Here is a 20803-nt window from a genome sequence, read left to right as displayed (position 1 = left end):
CAAGATGGATTAAAGACTTAAATGTTAGACCTAAAACCATAAAAGCCCTAGAAGAAAACCTAGGCAATACCATTCAGGACATAGGTATGGGCAAGGACTTCATGTCTAAAACACCAAAAGCAATGGCAACAAAAGCCAAAATTGACAAATGGGATCTAATTAAACTAAAAAGTTTCTGCATCGCAAAAGAAACTACTATCAGAGTGAACAGGCAACCTACAGAATGGGAGAAAATTTTTGCAATCTACCCATCTGACAAAGGGCTAATATCCAGAATCTACAATGAACTTAAACAAATTTACAAGAAAAAATCAAACAACTCCATCAAAAAGTGGGCAAAGAATATGAACAGACACTTCTTAAAAGAAGACATTTATGCAGCCAACAGACACATGAAAAAATGCTCATCATCACTGATCATCAGAGAAATGCAAATCAAAATCACAATGAGATACCATCTCACACCAGTTAGAATGGCGATCATTAAAAAGTCAGGAAACAACAGGTGCTGGAGAGGATGTGGAGAAATAGGAACACTTTTATACTGTTGGTGGGACTGTAAACTAGTTCAACCATTGTGGAAGACAGTGTAGTGATTCCTCAAGGATTTAGAACTAGAAATACCATTTGACCCAGCCATCCCATTACTGGGTATATACCCAAAGGATTATAAATTATGCTGCTATAAAGACACATGCACACGTATGTTTATTGCGGCATTATTCACAATAGCAAAGACTTGGAATGGACCCAAGTGTCCATCAATGATAGACTGGATTAAGAAAATGTGGCACATATACACCATGGAATACTATGCAGCCATAAAAATTGATGAGTTCATGTCCTTTGTAGGGACATGGATAAGCTGGAAACCATCATTCTGAGCAAACTATCGCAAGGACAGAAAACCAAACACCACATGTTCTCACTCATAGGTGGGAATTGAACAATGAGAACACTTGGACACAGGATGGGGAACATCACACACCAGGGCCTGTCGTGGGGTTGGGGGAGGGGGGAGAGATAGCATTAGGAGATATACCTAATGTAAATGACAAGTTAATTGGTGCAGCACACCAACATGGCACATGTATACATATGTAACAAACCTGCATGTTGTGCACATGTACCCTAGAACTTAAAGTATAATAATAATAATAATAATAATAATAATAATAATAATAATAAAGAACAATCCAAGATTCAATAGCTGAATGCAAAGTGGAGGAGAAAGTACTGAATAAGGCAGTCTGGGCTTCTACTCCCCCTGTAGGCCAGGAGAAGGAGAGATTTCCATTGTTGAGTACAAAGAACCAGGCTTTAGTTTCAGACAGACTTGTTTCTATAACACTCTGTCACTTTCTAGTTGTTGAGTCCTGGTGAAGTGGCACCACCTCCCCGAATCTCAGTTTCATCAACTGTGTCTACACAAATTTGATATTTATTTTGTTATTTATAATCACAATCTCCTTCGGAGGAGGGTGCATCTCTCCAGAAAAAAAAAAAAAAAAAAAAAAAAAGAAATACCTAAGACTGTAAGAAAAGATATTTAATTGGTTCATATTCTCCAGGCTTTACAGGAAGCGTAGTGCTGACATCTGCTTGGCTCCTAGCGAGGCCTCAGGAAGCTTAGAATCATGGCAGAAGGCAAAAGGGGAGCAGGCATGTCACATGGCAAAAGCAGGAGCAAGTGACAGAGTGGGGGTGAGGTGCTACACACCTTTAAACCACCAGACCTCACAAGAATTCAGTATCCCGAAGACAATACCATGCCATAAGGGAGCCTCCCCCATGACACAACACCTCCCATCAGGCCCCACCTCCAGCACTGAGGATTACAATTTAATATGAGATTTGGGTAGGAACAAATATCTAAGCTATATCGAAGACATACATGCAGTCAACAAATACATGAAAAAAATGCTCTGCATCACTAATCATTAGAGAATTGTAAGTTAAAATCACAATGATATACCATCTCACACTAGTCAGAATGGCCATTGGTAAGAAAGTCAAAAAATAACAGATGTTGGAGAGGTTGCAGAGAAAAGGGAACATTTATACACCATTGGTGAAAATGTGAATTAGTTCAGTGACTGTTCAAACAGTTTAGAGAATTCTCAAAGAAATCAGAACTACCCTTTGACCCAACAATACCATTACTAGGTATATAGTTAAAGGAAAATAAATCATTCTACCAAAAAGATATCTGCACTTGTATGTTCATTGTAGCATTATTCACAACAGCAAAGACATGAAATCAACCTAGATGACTAGAAACAGGGAACTGGATAAAGAAAATGTAGTACATATACACCATGGAATACTACACAGCCATAAAGAAGAATGAAACCATGTCCTCTGAAGTAACATGGATGCAGCTGATGACCATTATCCTATGCAAATTAACAAAGAAACAGAAAACCAAATACTACATGTTCTCAACTATAAGTGGGAGCTAAGCATTGGGTATGTATGGACATAAAGATGGGAACAATAAATAGTAGAAACTACTAGAAGGGAGAGAGTGAAGCAGGGAGTGGTTGAAAAAGTACCTGTTGGATACCATGCTCACTATCTGGGTAATGGGATTATGCATACATCAAACCTCAGCAACATGCAATTTACCCGTGTAACAAACCTGCACATATTCCCCCTGATATGGTTAGGCTTTCTGTCCCCACCAAAATCTCATCTTGAATTGTAATCCTCAAGTGTTGAGGGAGAGACCCAAGTGGCAGATCCCCCTATGCTATTCTTGTGACAGTGAGTGAGTTTTCACGAGATCTGGTGGTTTTGTAAGTATTTGGTAAGTTCTTCCTTTGCTTACTTTAACCATGATTGTAAGTTTCCTGAAGAACTGTTGCAGAACTGTTCCAGCTGTGCGGAACTGCGAATCAATTAAACCTCTTCCCTTTATAAATTACCCAGTCTCGGGTATTTCTTTATCACACTGTGAAAACAGACTAATACCATCCGTGAAACTAAATAAATTTTGGGGGAAAAAAACAAGCAAAAAAACAAATATTATGTCTCATCTTAGTAAATTATCTGTAGGAAAATTGTCTGAGAATAAATGTTACAACCATAATTGACATGTGGATGCTTTTTTTGCATTATAAAATGATTTTTAGTACCATAATATATTTCCAGAATGACTTACTTTATAAATCATTGTACTTTTTTTTTTTTTTTTTTGAGATGGAGTCTTACTCTGTTGCCCAGGCTGGAGTGCAGTGGCGAAATCTCAGCTCACTGCAACCTCTGCCTTCTGGGTTCAAGTGATCCTCCCACCTCAGCCTACCAAGTAACTGGGACTACAGGCATGCGCCACCATGCCTGGCTAATTTTTGTATTTTTAGTAGAGACAGGGTTTCACCATGTTGGCCAGGCTGGTCTTGAACTCCTGACCTCAGGTGATCTGCCTCCCTCAGCCTCCCAAATTGCTGGGATTGCAGGCGTGAGCCACCATGCCCAGCCTCACTGTACAAAAGTACATTTGTACACTGTACAAAAGTACATTAAAATTGATACTCTGTTTCAGTAGTGTAAAATTCAGACTTCATCATTTCAAAAGCAGTACTAAAACTTCAAACATTTCTTTAATATTAAAATATAAAATCTATGCGGAAAACATACCAGTTTACATGTACCCTAGCAATAACAAGTATTATTATCAATTAAAAGTTACTTAATTATCTACTTGAACTTTTTCTAATTAAACTGTACCCTAACTACATTTACTTATATAGAAAAAGTAGGCATCATTGGCTGAATTATTACAATGTTCATTTCAAATAAATTATTATTTTAATCAACTTTTTTCATATGCTATGTCTCCTTCATATATGAGTACATTTTGTTTAATGTTTACATTTGTTGGTACTCAAAGATTATTGAATTTCTATTCAGGTGTTTGCTATTTTTATTACAATTTTATTTTCTTAATAGTTGTATGTGATTTTTGTTTCTAATTTCTTGAAATAATAGGCATAGAATGTTATATATAAGCAGATATAAACCAATTATATTCTCTACATTTTTACAAATATGAAAATCTATTTTTCCAAAATAGCTTCACTCTGATATAAAACTCATAAGAGACTGGTTTTACTAGTTTCAACACTGTGTCATGTCATCTGGGAGACAGAAAATAATACAAGACAGAACCTCTGCTTTCAAGTATCTCTTATATGATAAATACAAGTAGAAAAATAATTACTAACATATAAAAATACAATTTATTGTTAAGAGAATTACAGCAGTGATTTTCCAAATGCACAGAAAACAATCTGGAAGGCTCATACATACTGGCTGTATCTGGATGACATAATTATAGATTACTACTTCATCATTTTACAGTACAATTTTTAGACAATAAGCAGGTATTAATTATGTAAATAAAAAGTTACTAGGCCGGGCGCGGTGGCTCACACCTGTAATCTCAGCACTTTGGGAGGCTAAGGCAGGCAGATCACGAGGTCAAGAGATTGAGAGCATCCTGGCCAACATGGTGAAACCCCGTCCCTACTGATAATACAAAAATTAGCTGGGCGTGGTGACACATGCCTGTAATCCCAGCTACTCGGGAGGCTGAGGCAGGAGAATCACTTGAACCTGGGAGGTGGAGGTTGCAGTGAGCTGAGATCAGGCCACTGCACTCCAGCCTGGCGACAGAGTGAGACTCCGTCTAAAAAAAAAAAAAAAGTTACTTAGAAAAAATTAATAATCCATTTTCAGAAATTTCTGTTCAGATAGCCTGATCATCCTCACCTCTGAAAATAATTAAAAAGTCATCATTTTTTAGAATATTTCCAAAAGAGCTGCTATAAAAGTAATGAATTCTCATTCAAAAATCTAAATAAATATGGTAAGCAAAGAGAGATAAGCAAAACAATAAAGCTACTTTTTAAAGTGAGAAAACTTGTTAAACTGGTGAATATGACAATCCATTTCTGCAACCTCAGAACTTAAGGAAACAAAATTCAAAATGCACCTAAGGTGGACAGGTATAACCTACAATCCCACATAAACCTGGAACATCAATCAGCTATACATTGCTGAAAGTTAAATCTCTTATCCTGAATCTCAATATTCAGTAGTGTGGGATAAAAATCTCATTTTAAAAATAATAAACACAAGCTGACACTCCCATAGGTTTGTAGCTCAGATTTGCTCAGATAGTGATCAGAAAACCGCCACTAGAAATGTGCCATAAATGACTGTAGATTGTTTGTGTCCCCAGCCACCTGAAAAATTATTTCTAGAGACCAAACTTTCATTCCAAATCTAAGAATAACCACCAGCTTATGTTCCAGGGCAGATAAAAAGATGACAATAAACAAGAAAACCAAACCCAAACAATAAAAGGCATGGAATACACAATGCAATATGGTATCATAAGAGTTAGCAGAAATAATAAAACACACAGAAACAGAACTACATGGAAATTAGAATTAGCTGAAGTTTTAAAACTCAATGACCTGGATTAAGAGCAATTTCAAGTTTGTCAACTGGGACACAGATGTATACATATAAATTACCTATGGGCATCAAAGAGAGATAGAGATATAGAATACAGGCAACATGAAGGCTAGAGTCAAGGATATAAAAATAAATATATCACACATACATAATGTTTCAGAAGGAGAAAACAAAATGAAAAGGAAAAAATATTTGAAGAAATAATGGCAGACAAATAGATACAATAAAAAAGCAATCCACATATTCATGAACTGCAATAAGCCCTGACAGGATGAATCAAAAACAAATCCCTGCCTAGACACATCAATGTAAAGGAGCATAACCGCAAAGACAAAGAAAAGATATTTGAAGAGGACAGAAAATATCCTCAAAAGTCCAAAAATAACCGATAGCAATCCTAACAGCATTGGTGAAAGTAAAAGTTAATAATAATAATAATAATAATAATAATAATAGATTGATACTGCAAATTACTGAAATAAACTGCGACCTAGAAAAATACAAATTATGATTTAAATAAGTGTTAAGAAAAGATATTTACAGACAAAATCCAGTAGAGTTTTCCACCTACCAATTTTCTTACTAGAGAAAAATGTAAAGGATCTACATCAAAAAGAAGAAAAGTGAGTCAACATTTTAATAAAAGAAGAGGCCCGGCACAGTGGCTCATGCCTGTAATCTGAGCACTCTGGGACGCTGAGGCTAGCGGATGACTTGAAGTCAGGAGTTTGAGACCAGCCTGGCCAACACGGTGAAACCCGTTCTGTACTAAAAATACAAAAAAATTAGCCAGGCTTGGTGGTGCACACCTATAGTCCTAGCTACTTAAGAGGCTGAGGCACAATTGCCTGAACCTGGGAGGCGCAGGTTGCAGTGAGCTGAGAACCCACCACTGCACTCCAGCCAAGGCAACAGAGTGAGACTGTCTCAAAAAAAAAAAAAAAAAAAAAAAAAAAGAAGAAGAAATAAAGGGCATAAAAATGACAAATGTCAGCAAATATAATTAAACTTTATAAAAATAATCATTATGTTTTCCTTGCGGAGTTAAATAAAAATACATTTAAAATCCTGCAACACACACACCTTTAAGTCAGGAAACAGGAGATAAAGATATTGATTAACTTGAGATAAACTGTCTACTTTTAATTTCTGCAGTGACCATTAAATTAATAAAGTATATAGCTACTAAAGGAATTCATGAATAAAATAGGAAATGACAAAAAAAAAAAGTCAATCCAAAAGAAGACAACAGAGGAGAGGAAGGAGAAATAGAATATGTTGCACAAGCTTTCTGATGATAGTAATAAGGGACTAGGTAATGAAGGACAGTTCATCTGTTGAGAACTAGAAAAACTGAAAATTATATAAACATATCTGCTCAAGACATTAAAGGATTAAAATGGTACTACCGAATCATAGGGTTAAGATTCAGAAGTGAGAAGATCATATCTTTCAGGATATCTAGTGATCCTCAGAAAGGAAGCTTACAAACCTAGGAGGTCACAATTTGGCTTCTAGGGCCCTCTTCATCAGAGTAGACCTAAGAAACCCCCACCTTACTTTTGGTTGGGATCAGCACGCACTATCCCTTAAGAGTAAGAATCATTCAAATATAGAAAGGGTTCTGAGGGCCTGAAGCTAAACTTCAAATAATCTCAATACCGATGTATAGATTTAACTACACAGAGATTGCCCTCAGTAAAAAATAAGGACCTCTAAAGGAAAATAATAATATACTGGCCTCTAAATGGTTCCACAATTTTATTTTTTCGTAGTATTCTCTGTCTGCCAAATAATAAAAAATAAGCAAGAAAATAACACTATGTGACCAAAAATAAAGAAAAACAACAAGCAATAGAAACTACCCGCTGGAAATCCAGATAATGAAGTTACCAGACACAGAATATAACAAAACTTTGCTGAACATGTTAAATAAAAGCTAAAATTAAATACCTGAATACTAGATAATATAAAAATGCAAATTGAATGTCAAGTAAAAAAAACAAGTAAAAATTCTAAAACCAAAAACTACAACAACTGCAAACAACACTTTCATGTATAGATTGAACATTATATTAGATATACTTGAAGGACTAGGAAACTGTAAATTGAGTTAAAAGAAAATATCCAGGGAAATACATGGAGACACAAATGAAATATACGATAATTATAACAGTATAATTATAAAAAATATACATATATAAGAAAAGTATAGGACATACATCTCATATAAAAGACATTAAATATATTATGCCCTCTATATTACATTAAATATATATTGTTACATATCATAATTATATCTATTAACATATATTAAATCATTAAAAACGTGTATTTGGAATTTTTCAACATTGAATACAGACACCGAGCCACAGATTTAGGAGGCACAATGAATTCAAACAGAGTGAATATTAAGGTAACCAAAATGGACAAAGAAAAAAAATCTCAAAAATGGAAAAAGAAAATTATATTTCAAGGATCAACTTAAGCCAGGAAAGCTAGAATACAATAAAATATATTTACAACGCAAAAATTGCAATACAAATGGTAAGTCTATACCTCAAATAGACACACACACACACACGTACGTATATGTGTTTGTGGGTACATGTGTGCGCGTATTAAAAACATACTTAAGCATATAATATCTGAAGAATTCATCACCAGCAGACCTACAATAAAGGAAATACTAATAGATATTCTTTGGGCAGAAGGAACACTGTAGATGAAAGACAAAATAAAGAGCAATGGAAAGTTTATACTATATTATTACATAATAATACTACTATTGGTATAGTCATATTTTCTATAGTAACCTAAAATAATAGAAAAATAATATGTAGCTGGTAAATATAAGAGGAAAAAATGAAATAATTTAAAACCTCAGTCAAACCAAATAAATAAGGGCAAAAAGAAAAAAAGCAGGCAGAATAAACAGAATAAAAAATAGTAAGACGGTTTAATCTCAAATACATCAATGATTATATGAAATTAGTGATATAACTAATTAATTGCTAAGGACTAATGGCTACAAATCAAAGCTAGAGTTTGTAAGCCAGTCCAGATAAAGCAATAACAAAATCAACAAATTTTCATATTACAAAAAGGAGACAAACTGGAAACAAAATTTGTAGACATATTTTAAGTAAAAAGATAGAGGCTGGGCATGGTGGCGGCTCTTACACCTGCAATCCCAGCACTTTGGGAGGTGAAGGCAGGCGGATCCCGAGGTCAGGAGTTCGAGACCAGCCTGGCCAACATGGTGAAACCCCATCTCTACTAAAAATACAAAAAATTAGCCGGGCATGGTGGTGAGCGCCTGTAATCCCATCTACCCGAGAGGCTGAGGCAAGAGAATTGCCTGAACCCGGGAGGCGGAGCTTGCAGTGAGCCGAGACAGAGCGAGACTCCATCTCAAAAAAAAAAAAATAGAAAAAAATACATCATGTGAACACTAAACTAGTGGTTCTCAAAGTGTGGTCCAGAGACCTCCCAGAGATGCTTTTAAAGGTTCTATAAGGTCAGTACTGCTTTCATAATAATTCCAAAATGCTATTTGGTTTTTCACTCTCATTTGGTCAAGAGAGTATAGTGGAGTTTTCCAGAGGCTACATGACTTGTGATATTATAGCAAATTGACTGCAGAGGCAAATATGAGAACCCAGATGTCTTGTGTTAAGTCAGACATTAAAGAGATTTACAAAAATGTGTAACAACACCCTTCTTCTCGCTATAACTCTTTGTTTAGAAAATAGAATTAACATTTATAAAATTTTTGTGAATCCAAAGGTTTTATTATTTGAAATTCTAAATGAATTAATAAAATGTAAAAATTTTGTTTTTTTCGAATACTTGGCAATATTGCTAGACATAACCCATACAAATAAGTTATTTGAGAGAGGTCCTCAATAATTTTTGAGAATGTAAAACGGTCCTGTATCTAAAATAAAGCTCGTTTAATTATATAAGACACAGAAGACTAAAGCAGAAAGCTTTACTACCTACAAAAAGCGACATTTTAAAATGATGAAACTGGTCAATTTAACAGAAACACATAACAGTTGTAAATCTGCAGGCACCAAATAGCATGCCCTCAAAAACATTTAAAGTAAAAAAAAATAAGAATAAAAAGATTGAACTATAATAATCATGACAGTCATTGCTAATATTATCAGTACCACACTTAATCAACAGGCAGGTGGCATAACAAAAATATGTAGGTTCTGAAGTAGGCTGTCCTGAGTTGTAAAAAACAGGCCTACTCCCAAACTAGCTATTTGAAGGTAGACAAGTAACTTAACTTCTCTGAGCTTTAGCTTTTTTATTTATAGAGTGAGGTAACTTCATCTCATTATGAGGATTAAAAATAATATTATACAGGATTTTCACATGATAGCTACTAAAAATGATAGCTATTATTATTTCCCAATAATTATTCTTAATAAAACAAGGAGTTTAAAACTATAAATTTGTGGTCACCAAATAAGGCTTCAGAGAGGGCTGAATTTTGAGTCAAACATTAAAGGAGACACAGAATATTAATATACATTCCAAAAACTCCATTCACAACTGATTAAACAGTAATCGATTCCATAAGTGCACTTGGATGGAAGGGGTGGGCGGATTCTAGATGTAAATGAAGTTACAGTAGGTTGCTACCCTTTGTCTTTAATCTTAATTTTTCTTTTTTTTTGAGACAGGGTCTCGTTCTGGTGCCCAGGTTGGAGTGCATTGGTGTGATCTCGGCTTTCTACAGCCTTGACCCCCCAAGCTCAAGTGATCCTCCCATCTCAGCCTCCCAAGTAGCTGGAGCTACAAGCATGCACCACCCCACCTGGCTTATTATTTATTTATTTATTTTTTTTTTTTAGTAGAAATGAGGTCTCACTATGTTGCCCAGGCTGGTCTCCAACTTGTGAGCTCAAGCCATCTGCCCAGCTTGGCCTCCCAAAGTGCTGTGATTACAGGTGTAAGCCACCATGCCTGTCCTAATTTTACAAATTCTTTACTGTCAAATAAAGGCTGACAACTGAGTAAAATAAACTTATAGCAAGTCCTATCTTAGGATACCATTAATTCCTTAACACCTCTAAGAAAATTATTCTTTCCCAGATAAAATATCCGATATTTCTTCCCCTGCCCCATTCAAAATAAAACAAACAATAGCCACAAAAATATTAAAGAGCCTTTTCAAAGGACTTAAATATAATACAAATAAAGACTTGCTTAAATATTGTTTAGCTTACTGGTTAAATATATTCTTTTAACAGCTCTTTTAAAGTTTCCTAGATCTCACAAAATAAAACTTAAGTCAAGCGTGTTTACTCTTCAAAGGGCTCATGCCCATTGCAAAATTAACTTTTGGCCATACTTTCTACAAATATCTATTTCAAATAATTCTTCCCACAGAAATGAGCCAATGGTCTAATAAAACATTCCTGCCACAGGGGAGAAAATTCTGTAAGGAACAGCAAAATTAAAAATATTAAATTAGGCTGGAGGTCTTTCACTGGAGATCAACCTCCTTCAGCTGTTCACTGATTGCCATGTCTGATGGTTTTTCATTCACACATACAAATATACAAAGTTGCATTTGAGATTTTTTAATTTTAGTGCAAAAGTACTTCAGGATTATACATGTTGTATAGAAAGAGTAATACTGAAACAGGAATCAGGAAACTTGGATCCCAGCCCTACCTCTGCCATGAGTTAGATGAAAACTATGTGGGTGTTTTTTCATCTGTAAACTAAGCAGCCTAGACTGGCGAGATACCTAAGATCCCTTTCAGCTTTACACTAAGCATCGTGTTGCCCTTCAAAACTAACAAGTAAGCTAGCACCATCTAGTGGACTCCAAAAAAAAAAAAAATCACTGAATAGGTAATAGTGAAAAAGATTCTTATAAGCAAAATGTCTAGAGTTCTTACTTTATTTTTCCTCCCAATGATTCAAAGACAATATTTGAAAGCAAGAATTATTCCAAGCACTATGAGCCACGATACAGCAATCAAGCCTATGTGAAAATGTTAAATTATTTCCATATCTTTCATATTTATAATACTAGTGGGCAATTTTCCAGAAAGCAATATTATCTAGAAGATAAAGTAGGAAAAAAACTCTTAGTATCTCTACTATTTACAAGGATAATTTTTAGGAATATATGATGTGAAATTTATAAATTGGCAAATACATTGCTTAACTTTAAGAAATACTTTTTCAGATTAAAGTTTTCCTAAACAGAGACAGAAATATCATGAACAAGAATATAAAAATAATCATTTACTCTTACATGTTAACCTTATATTTATTTTTATTTTTATTCAATATTTAATAAAAGAAATAACTTATTCCAATTCCATGTATAGAGAGAAAATGTAAATCCCTATAATATTAAAGTCAAGAGAGTCATTTGTTTTGGGTGGAAAAAGTCAAGATAATCATTTATTTTGTTTATTGCTACATCCCCAAAAATATTTCAATGCTGAAAAAGCGCTTATACATATAGGTACTCAATAAATTCATTTTGAAAAAATGTCAAAATCATTGCATTTGTTCAGCATAAAGAGTTTTAATGTAGTATAAAAATAGTAGTAATCTTAATTATTAAATGTATATTTATTTAAAAAGTAGAAGAATAGAAGAATAAGGTAATTTAAAAATTAGGCACTAGGGATAGACTGCTGAGTTTCAAATCCTGTCTCTATCATTTACTAGCTGTGTAATTTTAGATAATTTACTTTACTTCTTTGTGTCTCAGTTTTCTTATCTGGTGGGGTCGGAGTTTTTTTTTTTTTTGAGACAAGGTTTCCCTTTGTCACCCAGCCTGGAGTGCAGTGACATGATCACAGCTCACTGCAGTCTCATGAGATCCTCTCAACTCAGCCTCCCGAGTAGCTGGGAATGCAGGAGTGTGCCACCATGCTCAGTGATACGGTTTGGATATTTGTCCCTGTCCAGATCTCGTGGAATTCTAATCCTCAATGCTGGAGGTGGGGCCTGCTGGGAGGTGTTTGGATCATGGGGGCAGGTCCATCAGGGCTTGGTGCTGTCTTGGAGATACAGTTCTCACAAGATCTGGTTATTTAAAAGTATATGGCAATATCCCCACCACCACCACATTCTGTCTCCCTTGCTCCTGCTTTTGCCTTGCAACGTGCCTGCGCCAGCTTCGCCTTCTGCCATGATTGTAAGCTTCCTGAGGCCTCTCTAGAAGCCAAGCAGATGTCAGTACCATGCTTCCTGTAAAGCCTGCAGAACCATGAGCCAATTAAACCTCTTTTCTTTTACTTAGTCTTGGGTATTTCTTTATAGGAAGGCATAAATGACCTAATACACGTAGCTAATAAAAAAAAAATTGTAGAGGCAGGGCCCCACTATGTTGCCCAGTTTGGTCTTGAACTCCTGGCCTTAAGTGATCCTCCCTCTTCGGCCTCCCAAAGTGCTGGGATTATAAGCGTGAGCCACTGTGCCCAGCCAAAAATATTTAATAGTACCTTACTCATGCCAGTGATGTGAAAAGCAAATGAGTTAATTTGTATAAAGCACTTAAATACCTGTTGGTAAGAAAGCTATTACTATACAATACTAAATTGTATTTTTATGTAAATAAAATGTATAAAATAACTTTTTCAAATATGGATTTATTCAAAATTAATTTAGTTTCAAAATTTTCTGCTAGAAAGTCAATGAAATTCAACATAAAATAAGAGAAATAAAGACAACTAGATTTTAAATTATAAATCCCCTGTTTTTCATTTGCTTTGGCTATTCTTACTTTAAAAACTAACTGAAAAATACTAACTCAAAGTACTAAAGGTTTTCCATGAGCCATTTTATAAACTTTAAGAATCATTTGGCAACATTCATTCAATATATTTTTTTGCCACATCTCATATAGAAAACACAGTTTTACCAATTTTGCCTTAAATTTACTTATGGGAAATTTCAAACAAAGGACAACATGAAAGATTTTCTTATTTAAAATTGGTCATAAAATAGAGAGTAGAACAATGTTACCAGAAGCTGGGAAAGGTAGTGAGGGGCTGGGAGGAGTTGGGGATGCTTGCTTAATGTATACATACAAAAAATACAGAATGAATGAATAAGACCTACTATCTGATAGCACAACAGCATGATAGTTAATAATAACTTAATTGTACATTTTAATATAACTAAAAGATTGTAATTTGTTTGTAGAAGCAAAGGATAAATGTTTGAGGGGATAGATACCCCATTTTCCATGATATGATTATTTCACATTGCATGCCTATATCAAAACATCACATGTATCCCATAAATATATACACCTACTATGTACCCATAAAAACAAAAACTAAAAAATAAAATAAAACTCATATGAATATTTCACATTATATTTTTATTTTTACAACTGCATAGTTTAATTAGAATGGAAAACATTCATAACTAATTTCAAACAAATTGGCTTAAAAAGACTGACACATTCACTATTCTCATTCACTTAAATGCAAATAGTATCAACCAAATAAATATGTACATTAATATATTCTAATAAAAAGAATAGTTAACATTACATATTAACTACTGTGATAACTATAGCACAGTAAGAATTGGAAACAAATTAAACTTGAAACTACCAATGTGAAATATTGTGGTATTGCTTCCAATTTTATTTCACCTCCTTAAGAAATATAGCATGGAATAGTAACTCACTAACTTACAAACACAAATCTATCTTTGTCTCCCTTCATAAGAGTTCTTAGCATCAATATATCACTGAAAGACAAAATCTATGCTTTTCACTTAGCTCAATCAGAATCTCTAAGCAGTTCCTAAGATGAAAAACAGACTCCAACTGCTCTTCAGAAAATCTACTTTCTCATGTATACTATTCTCACACTCAATAAATACAGTGTTTTCATTGTACCCAACAGACACCAAAGAAGTCTTTTACCTTGTTTGCTTTGCACGCACAGAGATATCTCAGGTTTATCAATTAATACTATGGCAGTTTTCACATAAATCTTGCTGATATCCTATCCCAGGAAATCCACTACTTACCAAAAAAATTCTGTACAGCACTGCTGGCAATGAAAATGAAGTAAATGGGAATTCAAGCATTTCTTTTTTTACAAACAGCCTTTTTTTCTTTTTAAAGTTTGCTTCAGTGTGTGCCAATATAGTAACATACATTATCAATGCACTTGCCTTCACTCCAACAACAACAAAATTATTTTAAACTAAAATTTTAAAGTAAAAATATTTGTGTCAAGACTATCAGCATTTCCATATGGGAGAAGTCATAGCAATCCCAAAGCAGGCAGCACAAGAACGTGTGCAAATAAACACATTAAAGCATATTATATGTTATATTTTCAAAAGTGTGCCTTGAAATGTTTGCAAAAAAAGCTTATTTTGTGAAAACCTCTATTTTACCTATACATAAAAAAATAAAGGAGATGATGGTGACTGCCTAGATCCAACTCTCCCCATACCTCCTCTAGAAATCCATAAAGAGTAACAAAATAAAAAATAAACACAACTTACAATTCCAGTATAAGTGGGAGATAAGGAAATTACAATCTGAATCTTTTGTAAGTGAGGTAATAGGTATCCGGGACCAACATAATCCAGTTGGAATCCAGACTTGTGTGAGGGATAAGTAAGAAGTGGAGGTGCCCAAGTGATGGCAGACCCCCTGTATTGTCAACAAGGTCTTCTTCCAGAAAGAAGGAATATCCTGAGTAGGATGACAGAATTAAGACCAAATATATAAGGTGAATTAATAAATGCAAGTGGTTGTAGCTTATATGAGAAAAAAATTTAAACTTGGAGCAAAAAATAAAACCTAAATCTATACTGTATAAAAATAAATGTCTAAACTTGATTCAAAAGGTTAAAAATAAAAAAGATGGCCAGGTAGGCAAACAAAAATAAAAATAAACCATATCAGACAAGGTAGAATTTAGTTTTAAAAGCATTAAAGAGGAAATGAAAAAAAAAATAGTCAAAGCTAAAATTTACAAAATGATAAGGCATTTATAAAATTGCATGGCAGTAACATTCACAAAACAGAAACCAAAGGATTTACCAAAAAAAAAGGCTGATTAACGACAAATCAATAACAGGCAAATTCATAGGCAACTTCCTCAGTCCAGAGTAAATCGAGCAAACAGAACACCTTTAAAAAAATTATCAGTCAGGCAGATCTTACACATACAAAATAAACTCTTTATCCCAATAATAAAAAACCCTGCCTCCTTTTCAAGTACACCTAAAACATTCATGAAAATTGACCACATATTAGATTAGCAAGAGAGCCAAAATAAGTTCCAAAAACAGAAATAGCACAAAAATTATTCTCCGGCTATAAAACAATAAAACTAAAAAAATCATCAAAAAAATGACCTTTCTATATGGAAATTTTAAATCTTAGGTAAAAGATTTTTAAAAACCTTAAATTATAAAAATGATGAAAATATCTACATGTCACAAGTTACAGACTAAGCATTGCTCAGAGGAAAATCTATAGATTTAGGTATTTATGTCGATACGATTGAAAAAATTTAAAAATAATTGCATTAAATATTTAACTCAAAATAGAAAAGAACAGCATAATAAACAGAAAAGAAAAAGCCAAGAAACTAGTATTATCATGCATTTGTGGTAAAAGTACTAAATGGCAATGATATGGTTTGGTTGTGTCCCCACCCAAATCTCACCTTGAATTGTAATAATCCCCACACGTCAAGGGCAGGCCAGGTGGAGATAAGTGAATCATGGGAGAAGTTTCCTCCATACTGTTCTTGTGGTAGTGAATAAGGCTCACAAGATCTGATGGTTTTATAAATGGGAGATCCCCTGCACAAGCCCTTTGGCCTGCCGCCATGTAAGACGTCCCTTTGCTCTTGCATTGTCTTCCTCCATGATTTTGAAGCCCCAGTCATGTGGAACTGTGAGTCCATTAAACCTCTTTCTTTTATAAATCACCCATTCTCGGCTATATCTTTATCAGCAGCAGGAGAACAGGCACAATATATATAAAGGGAGTCTGACACTGTCTTCCTAAATTATAGATATCTTTTGACCCATTGATACAAATTGCAGGAAACTAACCTGAAGATATATCTGATCAAATATGAAATTAAATAGATGTCATATTCATTATGGTAATATGGAAGACTGGAAACCATTCAATATCCATCAGCAAGGCAAAAATAGGAAAACTCTGGTCATTTCACACAATAGAATATTAAGTAGCTATGGAAAAAGAATTATAAATTCCATAACATGTTGTTAAGTAAAAAAAGCAAGACAAAGAACAGTACTTAAAATACGCTACATTTTGTGAGAGGATTAGCATACATACATGTATTCCCCTAGATATGTGCATATATATAGATGCACACATATATGTTTTACATATTATATATGTACATATTATACAAAAATTCCACATATAAAAGCAAATGGGAGAGAAGAGTGAAAAGGACAGGGACTAATGTATGATATCTTGAGTATGCTTTTTCAATGTAGTTTTCATTTTGGAATCATGAATCTGTGTTACATATAAAAGTTAAACACAATCAAATGGGAAAAGTGAATTAATTTATCAAATTAGTCAATTTAGTAAACTAAATTATCAAATTTATAATCTAATCCCAAAGATAAAATATTTCAAATGATTTTATAACGTACTATTTTAATCATATCTGTTTGGGATAGTGCAAGGACAAAAAATGTAAATAAATCTTAAAATTAGTAAGTTTTTTATAAATAGTAATAGTGGCATTGTTGTTTTGAAGTTATTTTATGGATAAGATGTGGCACGTGGTTATATTAATGTTGCCATAAACCAAGGAATATAGTGGAAGAAAAAATGAATACAGCTGTAAGTCTAAAGCATATTTGCTATCCTCAATTCAAGTTCATAATACAAAACAATTAGAGTATCAAAACAAAGAGCAACTGACTGAAATATTCTGAGCTATAAAAATGTATATTTTCATAAGAATATTGAGAGAGAGAGAGAAAGGCAGAACAAGCAGTAAAACAAACTAAACAAACAAACAAACAAGAAACAAGTTGGCACCACTGAAAGTAACTAGGGTCACTAAGACTTTGGGTATATAGCCAAAGGACTATAAATCATGCTGCTATAAAGACACATGCACACGTATGTTTATTGCGGCATTATTCACAATAGCAAAGACTTGGAACCAACCCAAATGTCCAACAATGATAGACTGGATTAAGAAAATGTGGCACATATACACCATGGAATACTATATGCAGCCATAAAAAATGATGAGTTCATGTCCTTTGTAGGGACATGGATGAAATTGGAAATCATCATTCTCAGTAAACTACTGCAAGAACAAAAAACCAAACACTGCATATTCTCACTCATAGGTGGGAATTGAACAATGAGAACACATGGACACAGGAAGGGGAACATCACACTCTGGGGACTGTTGTGGGGTGGGGGGAGCGGGGAGGGATAGCATTGGGAGATATACCTAATGCTAGATGACGAGTTGGTGGGTGCAGCGCACCAGCATGGCACATGTATACATATGTAACTAACCTGCACATTGCGCACATGTACCCTAAAACCTAAAGTATAATAATAATAAATAAATAAATAAATAAAAGAATTTCTCAATACAATAGTAAGCATTTAGCCCTGTCATTCTGCTACAAACCATTTCAGGATAACAAAATAGTTCTAATTGATTAAAGAATTCCAGCTTAAAGGCTGTGGAAGAAATGATCAAATAGAAAACTCACAAATCACATCCTCTGCTGCATTAATTGATCCAGGTCATATTAATCAATGGATGAATATTAAATGAAAGGTTGATGGTGAACTTTATAACAGAGTGTTTAGGCTATCATCAGCTACACCAAACACTCAAGTGTAGCATCACTAAAAGTAAACCGTCAAATACTGTATGACCGCTGATGTAATCAAATATAAAGCACAGAACACCACCTATGAAGAATTCCTGCCAAAGCAGCTTACTATTTAACTTAATCAAACTGTTTTTAACTCACTTCAATTTATAGAAAATACAGGGCTTAATGAAACAATTTCATTAAAACTAAAAAAAGTAAATGGACAAAGCCTGAGGCAGGACATTCTGTAAGACAATTCACACAGGTTCTGCAACAAATCAACGGAATGGAAAAAAAAAAAAAAAAGCCGTGAGGACTGCTGCAGATTTAAAGAGACTTCAAAGACCTAGGTAAATGTAATATATACTCATAATTGATGTTATGATTCCAATAAACCCAGACACTTAGAAAATTAGAAAAATTTGATTACGTGCTATCAGTTGATACAAGGTTTCATTATTAATTCCATTAGGTGTCAGAATGCAATGGGGTTAAGTAAGAGAGGGCCATATTATTCAAAACTGTCTCCTGAAGTATGAAGGAATGGAATTACATGGTCTGGGGATCTCCTTTATGAAAGAAAAAAATGAAATCAAAACCCCAAAAAAGTAAAGATGAAGCAAATGTTTAATATAACTAATGGCTATATGGAATTTCTAAGTATTATTGTACATTTATAAATGTTTGAAATTTTCCACAATAAAAGGAGAAGAAAAAACAAAATATACACAAACAAGCAAACTAATAGTATAACCAGGACTAAACACAGAAATTAAGCTTATTTCTATTCCCCTATCTACGCCCATTCTACTCTGATATTTCAGTCTAGATTAGACTTTCTAATGATTAAAGGACTGAAAAGGTGGACAGTATGGTATCCTCTGAGAGCCCAATATTTCAGCCATCTGTCCCATATCAAAGTAAAATTTTAATCCAGTTCCCAACTTTTTGGCCATCCTTGATTGTTCATTAACCATTATTAAGCCTCTACCAAGGCCCTTGAGAATTTCATCATGAATTAAATAATAAAAAACAATAGAAGAAATCAAGCCAGGAGGTGAATAATACAATACAATTTTTATTTCAGAATCATCATGCTGGTAATAATGCAGAAGTAACTTGAGTCGCATTTCAGTGGGTAGAAGAGGGAAGTTGGGTGATAAGATGTAAAAGCAAACACAAAACATTCTTTCTTTCCCAAAACTTGACAATAAAGGGGAAGAAGAGAGGGGAGGCAATGATAGAACTCAATGTGAGGTAAGAGGAAAGGTTTTTTTTTTTTTTTCATTTTCTTTTTTGTTTTAATTTCATTTAGAAATGTGAAGGAAAGGACACAGCAATAGAAACACTTTGACAGAAGGCTGATGAAAAATAATGGAGTAAGGTCCAGAGGGGCTGATGGGAATATTTATAGAAAATAGGACTAGTCGACTGTAGTGGTACATGTCTGTAGTCCCAGCTACTCGGGAAACTGAGGTGGGCAAATCCGTTGAGCCCAGGAGTTCAAGACAAGCCTGGGCAACATAGCAAGACCATATCAAAAAATATAAATAAATAAATAAAAAATAAAAGATAAACTTGGGTCCACAAAAAAATTGCTAAAACAAAAAATAAAAGGACTGGTCTTTAAGTAAGAAAAGTGATTTTCATTGCTACCTATATAAATTATAAGATATAAGGAAGGAAGTCAATATAGTTACATGCAGATATAGCTCTGGAGGGACTGAGAAGTTTAGGGAGATGCAGCCTGATGAATCTTTCATGTGGTTTTAGGAACTTTATCTGAAGAAGGAAAGATAAGTCCAAGTGATGTATGTAGCTAATGAGAGTGGTGATGAAAAAGGTTTACCAGCAAACAGTTACAACAATTGCTGAGGCATTTGGGAAGCAGATGATCCATAAAAATATCATGGCACAATATAAGGGTGTTATATTCCCATAGAGCTCAAATCACTATTGGTTGTAGGAAAAGAAACAGAGAAGTAAATATACTAACTTAGGGGGCTGCTAAGAACTACAGAGTTGCCAGGGGTGGGAGAGCATATTCCTTTTATAGACATTAAAAGTAATTTTATTTTTCTAATCTAAATTTTAAAAGTATAACATAAATAAAATATGCAGATTTGTGATGGTGGCCTACTCCTAAAAAGGAATAAATAAAACACAACAAATTATGAGAAATAAATCTTTAAATATTAAAATTTCATTGTTCTTACCAATTCGAGTAATTTTATTATGTGAAAGTTCAAGACATTGAATATTAGTACAGCCATCCAAACCATGAAGAGAAGTCAGTTGATTTTTATTAAGAAGAACAACACAGAGATTTTCCAAATTTTCACACTCAATAGCCTCAATATGGTTTTCCTGAAGCAAAGAACAAATGTAATTAGTTTTATTTCAATGGCTTATTAATGAACTATTTAAAGCTTTCAAAAAGAGG

At 33.9% G+C, this 20803-nt stretch overlaps 1 protein-coding gene across 10 annotated transcripts in view; it reads right to left on the bottom strand.

The window, feature by feature from the left end:
• LRRIQ1 (leucine rich repeats and IQ motif containing 1) overlaps nucleotides 1–20803 on the bottom strand; it is a 243654-nt gene that overhangs the window by 181435 nt on the left and 41416 nt on the right. For all 10 annotated transcript variants that reach the window (XM_063712208.1, XM_054527442.1, XM_054527444.1 and 7 more), the window contains one exon: nucleotides 20577–20727. In XM_063712208.1, coding sequence (XP_063568278.1) covers nucleotides 20577–20727 — 151 coding nt within the window. The remainder of the gene's footprint in view (nucleotides 1–20576; nucleotides 20728–20803) is intronic.

Source organism: Pongo abelii, chromosome 10 (assembly GCF_028885655.2).
Source record: "Pongo abelii isolate AG06213 chromosome 10, NHGRI_mPonAbe1-v2.0_pri, whole genome shotgun sequence".
In the NCBI taxonomy this organism is placed as follows: Eukaryota; Metazoa; Chordata; class Mammalia; order Primates; family Hominidae; genus Pongo; species Pongo abelii.
Note: the sequence above shows the minus strand (reverse complement) of the source record. Positions and strands in the feature narration are given on the sequence as shown.